This window comes from Hyaena hyaena, unplaced genomic scaffold (assembly GCF_003009895.1).
Source record: "Hyaena hyaena isolate Hyena2069 unplaced genomic scaffold, ASM300989v1 scaffold_233, whole genome shotgun sequence".
Lineage (NCBI taxonomy): Eukaryota > Metazoa > Chordata > Mammalia > Carnivora > Hyaenidae > Hyaena > Hyaena hyaena.
In genome coordinates this window covers 1,169,852-1,190,272 of record NW_024080866.1, presented here as the reverse complement: position 1 = coordinate 1,190,272, position 20,421 = coordinate 1,169,852, and the positions used below count along the sequence as shown (strand labels likewise).

General features: G+C 38.8%; 1 protein-coding gene across 4 annotated transcripts in view; it reads right to left on the bottom strand.

Annotated features, from left to right (window-relative positions):
• Window positions 1–7,701: 7,701 nt before the first annotated feature.
• Window positions 7,702–20,421, bottom strand: part of PCGF6 (polycomb group ring finger 6) — a 35,406-nt gene continuing 22,686 nt past the window's right edge. For 2 of the 4 annotated variants that reach the window (XM_039244000.1, XM_039244002.1), the window contains 2 exons: window positions 18,455–18,541; window positions 7,702–8,861 (listed from right to left, as the gene is read on the bottom strand). In XM_039244000.1, coding sequence (XP_039099931.1) covers window positions 8,805–8,861; window positions 18,455–18,541 — 144 coding nt within the window. In that variant the 3' untranslated portion in view covers window positions 7,702–8,804. The remainder of the gene's footprint in view (window positions 8,862–18,454; window positions 18,542–20,421) is intronic. The other 2 variants (XM_039244001.1, XM_039244003.1) reach the window with 1 other exon arrangement.

Sequence of the window (20,421 nt, the reverse complement as noted above, 5' to 3'; positions counted from 1 at the left end):
AGATAGTATTTGTGTGCCCATTTTACAAATGAAGAAATAGAGCCTTGGAATGCTAAGGTTAAAACCCATATCTAAAGTCACAGAGTTAGGTTAGGGAGCTGTGATGTGAGCCTTGAGCTTTTTATTATTATTATTATTATTTTTAACATTCATTTTTAAGAGATGGAGACAGAGCACAAGTTGGGGAGGGGAAGAGAGAGAGGGAGACACAGAATCTTAAACAGGTTCCAGGCTCTGAGCTGTCAGCACAGAGGCCGATGTGGGGTTTGAACCCATGAACCACAGGATCATGACCTGAGCTGAAGTCAGACATTTAGATGACTGAGCCACTAAGGCATCCCTGAGTCTTGATCTTCTGGCTGCAGTGCTTTTCTTTCCTATATTGCCTCTCTACCTAAAAGAAAGTCCTCCCACTTGAGGGAATAGGAATTCTTATTTTTATCATCTTTTTCACCCCTTCTTCACCAGGTTTTACTTAAGGTTTTTCTGCCCCAGAAACCATTGGCAACACCAAGTCCCATAGGCAAACTGCTTTGCAGACTTACTTTCCTGCATTGCAGTGAGGTCATGGCAGCTCAAAACTGGGTTCTGAGTCCATTTAACTGAGTCACCTCCTACTAAAAACAAAATAGAATTGGATGCAATTACCTAATTTTTGAAAAGGAGTTTTAAAATGTAATTTTGCAAAGGAACTCTGTAGCTCAGTATCAAAGGACCTGGAAATGAAGGGATATTACAGCAGGGACAATTCCTCAAGAGGTAATAAATCCAGGATACTTAGTATTCATTTAATGCACTAGCTAAAGAAGATGGCAAGATGTGAGCTGTTGTCTGGAAACTAGAGTCCAAATTTTAGCTCCAGACACAACACAAGTCACCTATAGTCCTGCAGATAAACTTCTAGAACTTACTTGTGAACACAAGCAGGGAGTCCAGAACCACCATTCATGACTCTAAAGGCAAATATGAAATAGTTTCTAGAACATAGTAAAAAATTCATTGTGGGGCACCTGGGTAGCTCAGTTGGCTGAACGTCCCACTTTGGCTCAGGTCATGATCTCCCAATGGACGAGTTCAAGTTCCGTGTCACGCTCTGTGCTGACAGCTTATAGTCTAGAGCCTACTTCAGATTCTGTCTCCCTCTCTCTCTGCCCCTCCCCTGTTGGTGCTCTGTCTCTTCCTCTCTCATAAATAAACATTGGGACACCTGGGTGCTTAGTCAATTAAGCATCCAACTTCGGCTCAGGTCATGATCTCGGGGTTCATGAGTTCAAGCTCTGCATTGGGCTCTGTGCTGACAGCTCAGAGCATGGAGCCTGCTTCAGATTCTGTGTCTCCCTCTCTCTGCCCCTCCCCCGCTCGCACTCTGTCTCTCTCAAAATTAAGTAAATATTTTTAAAAATTTTTTAAAAATGGAGTGCCTGGGTGGCTCAGTCGGTTAAGCATCCGACTTTGGCTCAGGTCATGATCTTGTAGGTTTGTGAGTTCAAGCCCTGCATCAAGCTCTGTGCTGACAGCTCAGAGCCTGGAGCCTGCTTCAGATTCTGTGTCTCCCTCTCTCTCTCTGCTCCTCTCCTGCTCACACTCTGTCTCTCTCACTCTCTCTCTCTCAAAAATAAAAACATTTAAAAAATTTTAAAAATCATTGGGACAGAAAACAGATTGGTAATTGCCAGGGCTAAAGAGAGGGGGCAGTAAGGGGTAACTATTCAGTGGGTATGGGGTTTTATTTTGGACTTATGGAAATGTTTTGGAACTAAATGGAGGTGGTAGCTGCACAGCATTGTGACAATACTAAATGCCACTGAACTGTGCGCTTTAAAATGATTAATTTTATATCACATAAATTTCACCTCAATTTAAAAAAAATCCACTGATAGAGAATTTATGGAACTATCAGAAAAAATATAATTACAAAGTCTTCTGCTCCAGCTGAGACCACTACGTACAGCCACCCTGGGTCAATCTCAGATGGAAGAAATTCCATTAGGATAATATGAGCCAGATCTAATAAGAATATTGATTTTGAAACAGAACCTGGAGAAAAAGCCAGAAATACTCCTGATGTAAACAAAAGAAAGAATAGCTAGAAATATTGCTTGCTTATGAGTATCCATCACTGATCTCCAACTGATATTAGTTTTATTATTATATCATCAGAAATCTTCAAAGTCCTTAAAAGCATCTAATTCATAAGAATACATTTCCCCCCTTAGAACCAAATAAACTGGTGTGCCTAAAAGCCCAGTAACTTAAAGTGGAAATAACTTGAGGGGGGGGCTTTGTAGGATCTTAAAACAGAACTCATATGTGAAATTTATTTTTCTTTATAGAACATACACTACTGGCTTTGCTGCCATGTTCAACTTTAATGTACATTTTAGATTTAAGCCAATCATGACTTTGCTATTTTCAAATATCTCATATGGATATGCCATTTGCAAAAGGGGTAAATGCTCCCGAATCCAGTCAGACAAAGAATTGTTTTATTAAATTACTATCCCCTGCAGCAAATCCTCAATAGATGAGAAGAATGGTTACTATGTAGATCAAATGGCTTCTCTCCTCCTCTATTGATCTCTTAGATGATTTGATTGTGCTCATGTTTTATGCTGATATTTCACAAGCTTACTTGGTGGGGGTGGTGACTAGCTAAAATTTATAAATTCTTGCTTACAATCCCTTGAAACACACAGAAATACAGACACATAGCCCAGGATTATAATAAGATACAGTGAGTCACACTGCAGATATTTAAAGATTTGTTCCTATAGTTCTTTAGTGACTCTGAATGAGATAAAATAGAGAAAGTTCAGGGTACAAAGAAAAATGAATATTGATCTTGGAGGGGTCTCCAAGGCTCCCTTCCTCATTGATTAATTACCATCAATCACCACATGGCCACTCTCTCCCCCAGTGAGGCAATTGGTCTCTGTGGTGTGTAAGTCTGAGACATTTCATTCTAGCGCTATTGTATGCTTTAATAATAGGGTACAGATGTTAGCAGAGGGTAGCCAAAATCATTAGCATAAAGGCTGGAGTTCTGGAATATGATCAGTAACAGGTCTAGTTAATTGCTGATTACTGTGCAGGGCAAAAAAGGTATTTTTCCTTAGAAGTGCTTATTATACATTTCTCTTAAGTAATTTCTGTGCCCAACATGGTGCTCAGACTCAAGACTCCAAGATCAAGAGTTGAATGCTCTACCAACTGAGCAAGCCAGGTGCCTCTAGAGGTGCTGACTAAAACAAACTTAAGGGGCTCTTGGCTGGCTTAGTCAGAGCTTGTGACTCCCAGTCTCAGGATCATGAGTTCAAGCTCCACGTTGAGCATGGAGCTTATCTAAAAAAAAAAATTAACTCACTTAGGTTCACTTGTTATGCCATAAATATGAATAAATGAGAAGTGTAATTTCCATTTCCCATTATTTCCTGGGGTAAAGATTCATAAATGACATATGGAATTCCTGATGCCCTTCAGGGCTAGACAAATCTTTTATTTTTACCTGAAGCCAGACTTGAGCTCACAAAAGGAACTCCTGGCAACTGAAACGTCTAAGGACTGATCTAGTCTGCAAAGTATAAGCAGCAGAGCTAAGACTAGACTTAGAGTGAAAGCAGAATCTAGGTCTGACTCTAGAGCCTGTGTCCCTGCCCTTCTCCTGGTTACCCATAGAAGGAGGTGAAGAGAGAAAATACAGAAGAAAGAAGACAGAAAAAATAGTAAATGGTTCAACATAAGTCTTTTAATATTAGTGGACCCTACTACTCATTAGAAAGGAACTAATTCAGCAAAGTATTCTAAGAAGTGACTACACAGGGACCATATTTGAATTTGACAGTAGACTATATGCCAGGTAGGGGTTCTGAATGTTTCACTAATTAATATCCATTAATCTTCATAACAACTCTTTGTGTTAGGTTTCTTTGTCCCTGTTTACAGACAAGAAAAACTACAGTTCAGAGAAGTCATATAACATGTCCAAGATCATATAGCTTGCAAGTAGCAAAGCTGGGAATCAAAGTTAAGCAGTCTGGCTTGAAAATTCATGTCCTTAACCACTGTGCAATATTGCCTTTATGTATTTTTTTAGAGGGAAAAAAAATCTGTTCTGGAAACCTTTGTCTTCTTCAATCTCTAATTTAAAATATTATTCAACCAGCTTTTCTCTTGGGAAAAGATTTTCTTAGAAACAAAGGAAAAAAATCTGTTCTTATTTATATGAAAACATTATCACAATAAGAACCTCTGTAAAACTACAGACATCATCAGAACAAAATCAAAATGTAGTAAAGATCAAACCATAATATCCACTCCATTTAAGTAAATACTTGGCAAGCTTTCAGGAGATCAATATAGCATTTCATCTGTGAAATGACTATTAATCTCAATGGGTGATAAAATTTAGATTTCATCAGTGCAGTTTTGAAGAGACGCCAATAATCAAACTCATTTGCAGAACAACATACTGAAAAGGGATAAAAACGAGGACCTAATCTTTGGTCATGGTCTACCGAAGAAAACAAAGACAAACATTCAGAATCAGCATCTGCTCGAATCTTCTTGATTACCAGGAGTTTCCAAGATGACAAAACACACTACAGAGGTTGCAACTATTAGAATTTGAAAGAAAAAAATAAAAAATTTTAAGGTTAGTCACACATACATTTGATAAACCAATTACAACTTGGTGATCCTACAAGAATACTTATCTAGGATCAAATCACAGAAAATATACTTTGAACTGTCAGCACAGAGCCTGACTCGAACTTACAAACTGTGAGATTGTGACCTGAGCCAAAGCTAGACGCTGAACTGACTGAGCCACCCAGGCGCCCCAGCAGAGGTATTACTTTTTAAAAAATTATTTAAGGTTTATTTATTATTGAGGGACAGAGGGAGACAGAGCATGAGCGTAGGAGTGGCAGAGAGAGGGGGAGGCACAGAATCTGAAACAAACTCCAGGATCTGTCAGCACAGAGCCCAGCGTGGAGCTTGAACTCACAAACCGTGAGATCATGACCTGAGCAGAGGTCAGAAGCTTAACCAACTGAGCCACCCAGGCGCCCCTAGAGAAATTACTTTCAAGAATTCAAAGTCGCTGTAGGAGAGTCATTGTGTGCATGTGTAGATCTGTGTTAGCTTGGAGTCCAGAGAAAGAATTATCAGAGACAAGAATGTAACTGAATCAAGAGGCAAGGACAATGCAGTGGAAGCAGAGGAGAAGCTCAGTGAAGCCCACGGTCAGAGAAAATGACTTTGGCCTATTCTAGAGAGAAAAGATTGGGATGGATTTAAGGGAGGAAGTGAGAGACCTGCCAAGCACACATTCTGCCAAACTACAACTACCATAAACTATCCCTGTGGACATCTTTGCTTAGTGTCACCTCCGAGAGGGCTTAGGTAAAAACAAAGGGACCTGCATCTATGCCAAACTTCTTAGCCACTGAACTTGGGCTCTTGGATCTGTACTTCATATACTCTTATTAGTGCAGATTTGGGTGGGTTTTTTTTTTTTTTTTACAAATAGTTTATTGTCAAATTAGTTTCCGCATAACACTCAGTGCTCATCCCCAAAGTGTCCTCCTCCATGCCCATCCCCTCCTCCCCCCAAAAATATCTTTTAAGTGTTTAGTTTTGAGAGAGAGTGAGGGGAGGAAGGGAAAGAGAGAGGAAGACACAGAATCCAAAGCAGGCTCCAGGCTCTGAGTTGTCCGCACAGAGGTTGATGTGGGGCTCGAACTCACAGAGTATGAGATCATGACCTGAGCGGAAGTCGGATGCTCAACCGACTGAGCCACCCAGGCACGCCGTTGGGTGTTTGTTTCCAGTAAAAATTCCCTTTGAAAAACCTTTGGTCTTATCTCATCTTCACTAAATGCATGCTGTTGCTGGTGGCAGCCAGGCTAACCCAAGGCAACAAGTCGGCATTTGTGCTTTTCCCACATTTAAGTCTTTGACTCTCTGGTTATTTGAAGATAGCTACCATGGATTGTCCTACTCCTAAGTTTTTGCCTTTCCAAGTTAACCGTAAGCAATTGCTCAACCCTTGCTCTTGTTTTTGTTCTGGGTCTTATTCCCTATCCCATTACCCTTTCATCTCTCAGTAGTTGGGTTGTTACCCAGAACTGGACACAACATGAATCGGATATTGAAAGTATAAACTCCCTTGATCAGAAACTGTATTTCCGTTGATGAAGGCCAAGATCACACTGATTTTAGGGGTACAGATTTGAAAGCCAATCAATCAGCATTCTTCACTACTTGTTTTACTGCCTGGTGAGAACAATAGGCCAAATACATATAACTAGATATAACCTAGTTCTTTGGGATTAAAAAAATTTTTTTTTTAATATTTTTGAGAGAGAGAGACAGAGTGCGAGTGAGGGAGGGATGGAGAAAGAGACACACACAGAATCCAAAGCAGGCTCCAGCTCTGAGCTGTCAGCACAGAACCTAATGCAGGGCTCAAACCCACAGACCATGAGATCATGACCTGAGCTGAAGTCGGATGCTCAACTGACAGAGCCACCCAGATACCCCTTTGAGATTAAGTCCAAGAGGGATCAAAAAAGCAAAGGGTAGACCTCTTTGGGACTCTTACAGTATTTACAAGTGTTTGCCTTTATTGATTCTGAAACATGTATGTAACCCATAGGCTGAATTCCTTGAAGGAGATCCCTCCTTTCATTTTAATCTTATCCACACAATATCTGAAAGACGATATCCTTCTGACTTCCTTATCACGTGTTTATCAATTACATTTAATATTCTGCTTTAAAATAAGTATTTTCCTATATTACTGAATCCTTGGAATATCCTGTCCTGTATGCCTAAGACGGTGGCCACAACCAGGTAGCTTATCCTAACAATGTGTCTTATGATGAATGCCTCTTTTTGTATACTTGGGGCTGTAGGACATGCTGTATCAGTGTGACCACTGGGTGGATGCTGGACCCTCGATGGCTGAGTCAATCATATGGGCACTGGCTGCCCACAGGAATCATTCCCATTAAAACCCCTGGACACTAAGGCTCAGGTGAGCTTCCCTAGTTGGCAACAGTTTTCATATGTCACATATCATTGCTGAAAGAATTAAACACTGTTCCACGTCTCTGTAGGGAGAAAACAACCAAAAGTTCATATCTGGTTTCTCCTGGACTCAGGAATATACATTTTTTTTCCCTTTGCAGATTTTAACTATATCCTTTTACTGTCATAAACTACAAGCATAATAAGTCGTTCTAGTGAACCACTAAACCTCAAGGCAGTCTTGGGGGGCCTGGCTGGTTTAGTCAGTAGAGCATGCAACTCTTTAATCTCAGGGTCGTGAGTTCAAGCCCCAAGTTGGGCATGGAGCCTACTTAAACAAAACAAAACTTGAAGGTAATCTTGGGAATCCCTGACAAAGATATGTTAACATGGGACAAGAATAAAAACAGTAAGTAATTTGGGTAAGAAACATTTAAGAGACAATGAATTCCATACTTGCTATTCTTGCTGTTATCTAGTAAAGTCAGTGAAGATGTTTATAAAGTATTTATTTGATGGTATTTTAATTTGGATACCTTGTCTCTTAAGGAATTTTGGTTATTTTTGTTTCAAACCACAATAAATATGAACATTTAAAAATAGGTTAAAATAAATTTTTATTAAAATTTTTTATTAAATGTTAGAAGAGATTTATACACAATTCACAAATTCTTTACAAAACAATTGCCAAACCTCATTCATTTGTAATTGTTTCTATATGCAGACTTGGAAATTTTGCAGTGAAATAGGGTCTACAAAATATTGTTTTAGAAAGTATCACAATGCTAATTTTAGGCAAAATAACATTTAAAACGGAAATCTTTGTATGTGAGTTAACTCTCAAACACCCGTATTCTTTATCCCAGTGACAAAGTAGTGGGAAAATGAACATTAAATTGACTTATTGAGGAAACAGTGAGTAAGAATTCTGTAAACTTGCAAATTCACTCAAGTTTCTTTATTACTTTCAGAACCAGTGGTTTTACAAGGTATTGATAACCAAACTATGTACTCAAATAAAGTGAATGCTAATCAAATTAACATTCAATAATAAAAATGTTTCAAAGAGGCACCCCTTGTTGTAAGATATGTTGAAGGAGTCTTTATTACACTGAAGGCTTATAGTCCAGGCCATAAACCCTGCAGGAGACAGTCTCTTCACACAGAATAATAATTCATCCTTTTTAGAAGTATATATCATCTCTGTAGTAGTATTGCTGGTAAAGGAAAGACACATGTTCAAAATATGATGGCAACGTACAAAAGTGTCCGGTAGTTTTGGTCTTTGTCAAAGAGGTACACTCTATAGTTTAACAAAGACTGGCTCTGAATCTTTAGTTCAAAAGTATACTTCTTTTCCAAAAGTATGACTGCCCAACTGATACTATTCCAGAGAGCAGCATCCTAACCACAACGGGAAAGGGATATGGCTCAACAAAGAAGAAAATAGTAACCGATTTACCTCAATGATTAGGAAGCAAAATCAACATCAAAGTATTTGAGATCACAAGGAATTTAAAAATTCAATGCTTTGAAAATTTCCCCCTGAGCTATGGATGCTTTTTATATATAGTTTCTAGTAAAACAGATGCATTCCGTCATTCCGAGTTGTACTTATAAATGTTATCAATCTAGGTGCTGAAAATAGAGAAGTTATGTCTCCAACAGCACAAAGTGGTATCAACTACATGTTTTGTGGAAATCTTTGGTGAAATGCAATCCTGCAGAAGCCTCCTTATTTCTTTTCCCTCCTCCTAATGCTGCTAGAATCTTCAAGTAATTTTCAGAGGAGAAACTACAAGACCATAATGAAGGACCAGCAGACCGTCCTGAAAAGAAAAAAAGTGTTTTGCAGTTATTTGAAAACCAGTTATGTAAATGATGAAGTTAAGTCAGATATTTTCACAGCCCAACACTAATATGAAATTCTTTGATTTAAAGAAAATAAAGTGTCCAAGACCCTTACCCTTATTCATTATTCTTTTTTTTTTTTAATGTTTTATTTATTTCTGAGAGAGAGAGAGAGAGAGAGAGAGAGTGTGAGCAGGGGAGGGCCGGAGAGAGAGAGAGAGACACAGAATCTGAAGCAGGCTCCAGGCTCTGAGCTGTCAGCACAGAGCCCGACGCAGGGCTCGAACCCACGAACCATGAGATCATGATCTAAGCCAAAGTCAGACACTTAACCGACTGAGCCACCCAGGCGCCCCCTCCCCCTATTCATTATTCTAATGAATAGACTTACTTATTCATTCACCTTATCACCAGATATTTCCTGTCAATGTACCTTTGTAATGACTCTCAGGTAATTCTGAAACTTCATAATTAGCCAGGGTTGTTTATGGCTAAACAGTTCTCTAAAAAGAACTCAAAGAGATACACCTTTCCTTCTGCATAGACTACTTTCCTGAAAAAAGATGCAAGTGTCATAAAGCACCATGGATCTGCTCAGAAATTAAACATTTATTTCCACGTAAATGCAGCTCATTACTATTGTTAAAAAAACTTTGAAACTCTTGCCCATTCATACATTATACATTTTACCCATACCCAAAAGACTGTTCACAACACAGTTTAACCTTTCTTTGACATCCAGAGTCATCATTATGAACAGCGAGTACACTGTTCTGTAACAGTGAGGTCTTTGGCCGCTGGGCAAATGACCCGTGTACTAAATGACTCCAGATACTGTGTTTCTGAATCTTTTCATCTGCTTTTTTGGGTTTCTATCTTCTCTTTTGATATCAGTCTTAATCATTTGTGTTCTTACCAAGTCTGCATCCAGCAAGCAATCCACCTTTTAAAGGTGCCATTTCTTTTTTTTAATGTTATTTTCTTTTTGAGAGAGAGAGAGAGAGAGCGCGTAGGGGAGGGGCAGAGTGAGAGGGAGACAGAGGATCCCACGTGGGCCCTGCACTGACAGCAGAGAGATCATGACCTGAGATCATGACCTGAGCCAGAAGTCACAACACTTAACCGACGGAGTCACCCAGGCGCCCCTAAGGTGCTATTTCTAATCTAGTGTAAACTGGAAAACTAGCTAACAAGTAAGACTTGTTGGGGAAGTGTGCCATGAGCAATGGGCTGACTTTGAGCAACACAAAAAGGGAATGGTGACATGCGCCCCTTGCATTTCCAATCACATTCTAGCTATTTCTCTCTCCTTTGCTAAGCTTTTCCATGGCTCTACTTCCTCATCTCTCATTCATTACACAATTCACTGCAATCTGGATTCTGTTCCTCGCAACTCTAGTGAAAGCTCACCAGAATTCTAGAAAAGGGTTCATAAATTAAAATGCCCAGGGCCAGGAAAGTAATATAGATGAATATGTGACTTAGTTATAATGAGTCCATAGGGAGTGTGGAGACCACTGGTAAACCTGAGAGCAGATGTGTAGCTACAGGAATTTAAATTCAAAAATATTTAAAACACAGTAAACCATGTAAAACATAATTTCATACTATGTTTGGCCCATGGACCATCAGATCTATTCTAGACTAATTAGCCTAATCTAAGTAAATGAATTTGTATTATAACAAACAGAAAGATTTTATCAATGTTCTTAGAATACAAATTATATTTTACGTGTTAATTTTTTGCATGTAGTTACTCATGTTTCAGAAATGAAAGCATCATTTGAAAAATATGACATGCTGAGATATCAAACTGAAAATAGCTTACAAGTGGTTTTAAAACCTCAAAACGTCAATATATGTATAAAATCACATTTTATGAAATGAAATAATTATAATTTAAATCTATTATATTTCTAGTCTATATACATAAATACTGTTTGTATTTTATATTTAGATGCCTCCATTCATAGTCTTCTTGAACTATCCAACCAGAATGAGTCTTCTAAAACATAAGTCACAGTAGGTCACTTCTGTCCTTGGCTTAAACCTCTCCAAAAATAATTTCCTGTATTAATTTCCCAATTAGAATCCAAAGTTCATACTATGGCCTATAAAGTCCTACACATGGTTTTATTCTGCCTGCCCAGACCTCAGCTCCTACCATTCTCCTCCCCTTTCCCACTGAGAAGGTATATCATTCATTTAGCTGAGAGGTCCTGACAGTCCATGAATCTTACATTGTTGTCAATGAGGACTTTAATTGTATTATAGGTTAAGTTCAGGGACTTGCTCATCTCTGAATCTTCCCATGTGTCTAGAATAGTTTTCTGTAAGTATAATAAAACCTGGGAGTGTGAGTAACAAGTTCTGTGAGTGTCCTGCAAGACAAACAAACATTTCTAATAAATTTTAGCTTGATAAACATCTTGCTCTATTAGTATGTGATGCTGAATGTCACAAGATTACAGCTGAGCCAATGGTTCTCTCTCTTTGTGGGATTGTGAGTGATCGTCTCCCATGTTTGGATCTTAGGCCATGGTATTTGGCAGAAATCAGTGATTTTTCAGAACACTGGAAGGTAACCACAACTGGCACTAGTGTATTTTTTGGTCATTTCAAAGCACCTACGGACAGTCCTTTGCTTTTCCATACAAGAGTAAGCTTAGGAATGCTTTGCTTCCTTCTAGGTCAGGCTGCCTGCAGATATAGACCCTTTCCTCTGCTGCCTGAATGCCAGTTACATTAAATACAGTAAATGACAAGAGTTTATTAATACTGTACTGTAGTGAACATCTGTGTGAGTGTATACAACAGCTTCCATGCAGAAAGATTCCATTGAACCAACAGACAGCAGTGGTTCCATTAGTGATAGTGAAAGTTGTTCTACACAATAACCCTCATGTCTTCCTCACACCAGCCACGAAGATTTTCAAAGTTAAGTGCAGGTTAATTTGTTTTTCTTTATACTTTATATTTTCTTTATTATTTTATATTACATACTGTAATCATTTCATATGAATATTTTTGGGTTGTGGGACGATCATCTGAGTTTCTATTATTTCTTATAGGGTGCTTTGGATTACAAGGATGTTTCTAGAATGAATTATGCTCCAAAACTAAAGTTTGACTGTATATTTTAAAAAATATTTCTTTATTTTGAGAAATATTTGAGCACCTGTGAGTAGGGGAGGGGCAGAGAGAGGGGGAGAGAGAATCCCAAGCAGGCTCCAAGCTGTCAGCGCAGAGCCTTACCCAGGGCTTGATCCCATGACCCATGAGACCATAACCTGAGCCAAGATTAAGAGTTGGCCACTTAATCAACTGAGCCAGTCAGGTGCTCCAGAAAATATTAAATATTTTTTGAAGTAATATTTTCTATCTGCTTCATTGGGATTTTACTCCTAGTTTCTTTTTCTTTTTTTTAAAGAGATTTTATTATTTTTTTTAATGTTTTATTTATTTCTAGGAGAGAGAGAGACAGCGTGAGCAGGGGAGGGTCAGAAAGAGAGAGGGAGTCACAGACTGAAACAGGCTCCAGGCTCTGAGCTGGCAGTCAGCACAGAGCCCGACGCGGGGCTCGAACCCACAAACCGCGAGATCACGACCTAAGCAAAAGTCGGACGCTTAACCGACTAAGCCACCCAGGTGCCCCCTACTCCTAGTTTCTTACATTTCTAATCAAGTAAGCTTAATTTTTTAAAAGATAATCATTTTCTAAGATTCTTGAAGTTTAGCATTATAAAATTTTCAGAAAATGTTTTGTTTATACCTCTAAGTATGTTTTAGTTATCTAAGAAATAATTTTGTTTCTGTATTTTAGGAAGATTCTTTTAAACTGTTACTAAAATGTAGACAGTTGGCAAGGTACTATACTTCTAAAAGTGTGTTAACAATAAGTTGAATAATCACCTGAAAAAAGTATCTGGTTACCCTTCTGTGAAGAGCCTGAGCTTTAAGTTCAAATTTTCAACAGCTGAATCCTGATCCTACCACTAATTACCCAAGTGATCCTGGACAAGTTATTCAACCTCTATATGTCAGTTTTCTAAATTATAAGATCCACCAATGGATGTTAGAATAGAGGGCAAAATTTGAGGAAAAACAGGATATCTGCATAGTTTCAAAGTATCTCTCCTCACAAGATTATTAATTCCAAAGAGAAAAACCTATCAGTATTATCTCCTGATGATACTCCAAGGATGGGACATCACTTGTATGTGATGTGCCAAAAAACGCATAACCTCCATCTAGTCATGAGAAAACATCTGACAAACCCAAATGAGGGACAGTTTATAAAAGAACTGACCAACACTCAAGTCACAAAAACAAGGAAGGACTGGAGAAGGGGGAGAAGACAAGGAGACATGATAACTAAATACAATGTGGATCCTAGGACAGAGAAAGGACAATAGTGGGAAAACTAGCAAAATCCAAAGTCCACAGTTTTGTTAACAGTATTGTAACAATGTCAATGTCTTAGTTTTGACATTTTGACTGTACTGTGGTCATGCAAGATGCTAATACTAAAGGATGCTGGGTGAGATCTACATAGGAACTCTCAGGACTATTTTGTAACTTTTCTCTAAGTCTTAAAGTATCTCAAAAAACATTTTAAAAAAGAAAAAAGGAGATAGTAATCATTCTTTTTTTTTTTAGTTTACTTATTTATTTTCAGAGAGAGAGGGAAAGAGTAAGCATGAGCAGAGGAGGGGCACAGAGAGAAGGAGAGAGAGAATCCCAAGCAGGCTCCATGCTATCAGCACAGAAGCCTATGAACTGTGAGACCATGCCCTGAGCTGAAAGCAAGAGTCAGACACTTAACCAACTGAGCCACCCAGGCACCCCAATAATTGTTATCTTTTAAGATTGTTGTGAGGCTTACACAAGATAAAACATGTTCTGGGGCACCTGGCTGGCTCAGTCAGTGGAGTGTGTGGCTCTTGATCCTGGGGTTGTGAGTTTGAGTCCATGTTGGGTGTAGACATTACTTACCTCAAGAAATGTTAATTATTAGTAGTATTGTCTTTTACTGAGATCTAAGCAATTTCACATCATATATGTGTTGTTTCCTCAATTAGCCTGGCAGGCCTTTTTCTTTTCACTTTCCAACCCAAGTAACTTCAAGACTTTTTTTCACTAAGTCCTTACACCATTTCATTCTATCGCTAAGCTGGCTGTATTGCAAAAATAATTACATTTCATGCATCTTCATGTCCTTTTTCTTGCTCAAGGAAAAGCCAGCTACTTTTTCAAAGAAACAGAAAAGTGACTAAGTCCTCTTTCTTCTTTGTAAATCACATAAAATTCAAGTTAATAATAACCATTAAAAAAATAATGGCTCCTAATCATTGTATTGCGAATTACATTTGTTCCACTGACAAACTGCTTCACAACTAAAGTATACCTATAAAACTAAAGGATAATTACAACCTCTAATATCATAGTAAAGAACAGTTAGCCTTGGAGCATTTTTCCAGTACCCAATTACATATACTCCAATACTCAAGTTTCAATAACAAAATTACAAAACTTGTGATTTCTTTAAAAAATCCAAATACCAGGGCACCTGGCTGGCTCAGTTGGTTGAGTGTCTGACTCTTGATTTCGGCTCAAAGTTGTGATCCCATTGAGCCCTGCGTCAGGCTCTGTGCTGAGGAGCCTGGCTGGGATTCTCTTTATCTCTCTCTCTCTCTCTATGGGATTCTCTCTCTCTCTCTCTGCCCATCCCAAGCTGAGCATGCTTTCTCTCACTCTCTCTCAAAAAACAAAAACAAAAACCCAAATACCATTAAAAAGAAGTTATGAAAAACTGAATGACCATGAACGACCAATTAGTATTAATTTGGAGGTTACAATAAAATGTTAATGAGTAAGCAGATGGGCAAATATGGAATCTGTGAATAATGATGATCAGCTGTGTATTTTTTGGGCCCTACTTCTTTTGCTCACTATTATGCCTGTGTGATTCATTCATGTTGCTGCATATGGTAGTTGTATTCAATTGTATGTATATGTCACAATTTTTTACTCAATTTTTGTTGGGCATATAGGTTGCTTCCAGTTTGTGGCTATCATGATCAAGCTATTATAAACTACCTTGTACATGTCTTGTGGTGGACATAATATTCATTTCTATTGAGTCTATACTCAGGTACAGAATTGCTGGGGAATAGGGTGTATATACATGGCTTTAGTAGTACAGTATCAACAGAATTCTAAAGTGATTGAATCAGTTGATACTCCCACTACCAATGTACATAAATTCTAGTTGCTCCACATCCACACCAACGCTTACGTTGTGAGTCTTTTGCATTATGCGAGGTCAACTTAGCCAAGCTGGAATCATATTTCCCCAAATCCCTTCCCTTTTAGGTTAGCCAATAGAGACTTGTATAAGATATGCAAAGTGGAAGGAGGCAGAAGCCATTATGCTCAGGTCACCATAGATACCAGATGCCCATTAAGCTCATACACATTGTTGCTCGTATGCTGGCTCACACTGTAGGGACAGGGCAGCAGTCAGGCCTGCCACTAATTCCTCTTGCTCCCACCAGAGATCCCCCTTCAACTTCTCTGAGTTCTGGGCCAAAGACCACCAGCTTTGTCTACAGATCACCCATGTCAGTGAAGATGGAACTGATGAGACAGACATCCCAGTTTCTCCTTACAGGTTCCAGTTTATTCTCACTATTCCCCACTCATGTCTGTCTTTTCTTTCAATTGCTGCCCTGTTGATTTACAATGACTTACTGGTCCACTGGCACTATCTTTCAACACACTTCTTCACCAGCCCCTACAGTTGTTTAAGGTATAATCCCCTACTATACTATTCCATAATATTCATATTGGTTCTATTTCTCAGATGAAATCCTAACTGTTAAAGCTGGTGAATCCAGGGGTGCCTGGGTGGCTCAGTCAGTTAACAGTCTGACTCTTGATTTCAGCTCAGGTCATAAACTCATGATTCCTGAGTTTGAGCCCCACATTGAGCTCCATGCTGACAGTGCAGAGCCTGCTTGGAATTCTCTCTCTTTCTCTCTCTGCCTCTCCCCTGCTCGCACTCAAAATAAATAAATAAACTTAAGGGATGCCTGGGTGGCTCAGTCAGTTAAGTGTACGACTTTAGCTCATGATCTCCTGGCTCCTGAGTTCGAGCCCTGTGTTGGGCTCTGTGCTGTTAGCACAGAGCCTAGAGCCTACCTCAGATTCTGTGTCTCCCCCCTCTCTGCCCCTCCCCTGCTCACACTCCTGTCTCTCGAAAATAAATAATAAACATTAAAAAATAAACTAAAAAATAAACTTAAAAAACAAAATAAAACAAAAAACTGCTGAATTCAGGTAAAGCATAGATGAATATTCACTGTACGATTTCTATGACTTTCCTAAAGATTTAAAAATTTTTTCAAAGTACAGGGACACCTGGGTGGCTCAGCTGGTTGAGCATCTGAATTCGGCTCAGGCCGTGATCTCACAGTTTATGAACTCAAGCCCCACAGTGCGCTCACTGCTGTCAGCACGAAGCCTGCTTTGGATCTTCAGTCTCCCTCTCTACCCCTCCTCTGCTTGTGTTCTCCCTCCCCCTCTCTCTCTCTCGAATAAATAAACCTAAAAAATTTTTCCCCCAAGTACAAAGTTTAATACATTTGTAACCAGTACTCAGTTTCATTGAGTATTAACACTTTACTTTGTTTCAAATTTCTTTTTAAAGTGATGAAAATTTTACATCTTCCTATCCGAAAGAGCAAAGTGTTACCAACCCTCATTAAATCTGAGTGGTGGGTGCAAGGAAATCTATAGCAAATTAGTAAAAAGAAAACCAAGCAAAAAATAAATAAAAATTCTCCATAATGGACCAGTCATTAAGGCTGCAGAAATTTCAGCCATAGTTCTTTACAGGTTTGGTGGCAAAGCACAGCCACAAAAATCCTATCAAAATATACCAATTATTTGTTTCCTATCAAATAAAACATACACCTTCCCTATGATCCAACAATTTCACTGCTAAACTATTTGTCCAAAATAAGTGAAAGCAAAACTGGTTAAAAAAGATGAGGAGGAAGAAAAAGAAAATGTATACTTGTATAAGTGTTCATAGCTACTTTATTTGTATTTTTTTATTAAAATGTTTATTTTTGAGAGAGTACAAGTGGGGTGAAGAACAGAGAGGGGGGACAGAACATCCAAAGCAGGTTCCGCACAGACAGCAGTGAGCCAGATGTGGGGCTCAAACTCACAAATCACGAGATCATGACCTGCAACTTTATTTGTATTAGCCAAAAACTGGAAATAGCCCAAGTGTCCATGAATAGGAAAATGGATAAAATATGGCATGTTATACAATGAAATACTATGTAGCAATGAAAAGAAACAAACTATTCCTACATGTAACCACACAGATAAATTTCAAAATGTATGAGGGATAAAAGATGCCAGACACAAAAGAGTACTTGATTCCACTTACATGACATTCCAGAATAAACAAAACTAATCTATGGTGAACACAGGTGTAAATATTTATGACCCTGGATTAGGCAATGGTTTCTGAGATGACACCAAATACAGAAGGAACCAAGGGTGCCTGGGTGGCTCAGTTGGCCAAATGTCCAACTCTTGATCTGAGCTCAGGCCATGATCTTATGATTTGCGGGTTCAAGCCCCATGTCGGGCTCTGTGCTGACAGTGTGGAGCATGCTTGGGATTCTCTCTCTCTGCTCCTCTCCCGTTCACATATACTTGCGTGTGCTCTCTTTCTCTCAAAATAAATAAATTTTTTAAAAATGAAGGAACAAAAGGAAAAACAGATAAAATGCACTTCATTATAATTAAAAACCTTTGTGTTTCAAAGGTCATCACAAAGAAAATGAAAAGACAACCCACTGAGTGGGAGAAAATTTTTACAAATCATATATCTGATAGTGGACAGGTATACACAATATATGAAGAACTCTTACAACTCAATAAAAATCTCCAATTTTCAAAAATGGGCAAAGGATCGAAAATAGAAATTTCTCCAAAGATATACAAATGGCCAATAAACACATGAAAAATCCTCAACATGATTAGTCACCAGGGAAATAAAATCAAAACCACAAAGAGATACCACGGCACACCCAGTAAGATGGCTATAAAAAAAAAAAAAATAGAGGGATGCCTGTGTGGCTCAGTTGGTCAAGCCAACTCTTGAGTTGGGCTCAGGTCTCTCTCTCTCTCTTCCTTCCCCTCTTGTGCACTCTTTTTCAAAATAAATAAACTTAAAAAAAAAAGAAAATTGGGGTGCCTGGGTGGCTCAGTCGGTTACGTGTCCAACTTCGGCTCAGGTCATGATCTCATGGTTCGTGAGTTAGAGCCCCACATCGGGCTCTGTGCTGACAGCTCAGAGCCTGGAGCCTGCTTCGGATTCTGTGTCTCCCTCTGTCTCTGCTCTTCCCCTGCCCATGGTCTCTCTCAAAAATAAACATTAAAAAATAAAAAAAAGAAAATTATAGAATCTTTATTAAAACTGTTGATAAATTTCTTTCATTAAACAACATGCCCATCAGGCAGAAGTACGATGAAGTCTGGGACCTACCTGCATTGCTGCATCACCGATCGCACGTCGAATCTCCCTTAGTGTCTGATACCGCTCCAACAAATGATCGCCACAGATGATATCTACCTATGGGCAAACATGAGTATCAGATTGCTTTCCTGCTTCAAAAAACCATATGAAAAAGGTTAAGAAAAATCAACATAATTATTTCCAAACTAGACTTTTCTATTTTATTTTAGGTGGATTAAACATTCCCAAGACAGATTTTATTTATTTTTTTCCTGAGAGAGAGAGAGACAGAGACAGCGAGACAGCATGAACAGGGGAGGGTCAGAGAGGGAGACACAGAATCCGAAGCAGGCTCCAGGCTCTGAGCTAGCTGTTGGCACAGAGCCCAATGCAGGGCTCGAACCTACGAACTGTGAGATCATGACCTGAGTCGAAATCGGGCACTCAACTGACTGAGCCACCCAGGTGCCCCTCTCAAGACAGATTTTAAGAACTTGGTATAAAAATAAAGTAAACTGGAAGGAGCATTAGAAGACATAGCAGGAAAATGGCACAGTACAGCAGATACTCAAAATGATTCCCTTGAATCTCTGAGAACAAGTAAAATCACATTTAATACATTCAGCATAAGGCAGCACAGGAAGGTACATTTTTTAAAGTTCATGATAAAATGATTAAAAGAGTATATAATACTTAAAAATACAAATCTTCAATCTTTGTCTTTCAAGGAGTCTTTCCCATTGCCTTAAAGTGGGGTCAGCTTCTTGATGTCTTATTTGTATAGATCCCTTCACTGACTACATCTCCTAAGGTCCCTGTTTATAGTTTATGGTGTGACAGTTGTTCTTGTCCTCTCACCCAGAATAGAGTATCACCTCTGACTCCTAATTCTCCTTTCCCTTTCTTCTCACATGCTATCAGTCACCAAACCCTGTGGCTTCTTTCTTCATAATACCTTTCAGTGTTCCTATCATCCCTTGCCCCTGGGCTTAAAGCTGAAATCTCCTTCTAACCAGATTTTCCTACTTTCAAATTGTGTTTACTCTAAAAATCCCGTCAAATACCAACATATTAATCTCCTTGAAAGCTTCATCATAGATGAGGAAGAATCATAAAAGCAGTTGCATTTCACTGAGAAGCCATTATGTATATTATATGTTAACTATGCATCTAATCCTCACATTCTTGTAAGCTAGCTATGATAATGCCCATTTTTCAGATAGAAATACTAGGAGGTAAAGACATTTAACTTTCCTAAGGTCATAAAGCTAGTAACTAGTAAAGTCCAGATCTAAACCCAGGTGTGTCCCCAGATCTTTCTCCAAAGCCTAAGTGCACATCAGGGGTTAGCAAACTTGTTCTATAAAGGGCTAGACTAAATAGTTCAGGATTTGTAGGCCCTAGGATCTGTCATATCTACTAAATTCTGCCACAATTGCATGAACACAGCCTTAGTATGGCTGTGCTCCAATGAAATTTTATTTATAAAAACAGATGGCAGGCTAGATCTAGCGCCTCTAGCTTTCAAGTAAATGCACACGCTAGATCCTAGAGCATAAACTCCCATAGTACCAGCTTTTTTAAAAAAGATTTTTTTTAAAAGTAATCTCTACACCCAAAGTGGTGCTCAAACCCACAACCCTAAGATCAAGAGCCACATGCCAGTGCGACTGAGCCAGGGAGGCACTCCCAATTAGTACCAACTTTTGTGTCTCACATCTACTAGTTTCAAGATTGACAGAGCAAGACTTGTTTGCAAGAGGACTTGCAAGTGATAGCATATTTCGTGCACAGAACTTATATCCATGAAAAACTAAAGAATTTGGAAACTGTCATTATGTTTTGATTAAGTATTCAGCAATCCAGAGACCATCACTCTTCGTAGGCTTCACCTCATGGTATACATTTATGGTCTGGTTACTATATTTTTCTTTTCACCTCAATCTTAATCCCCAGAAGTTGGCCAGTTACTAACAGTTTGATGTGGATGGCCCTAG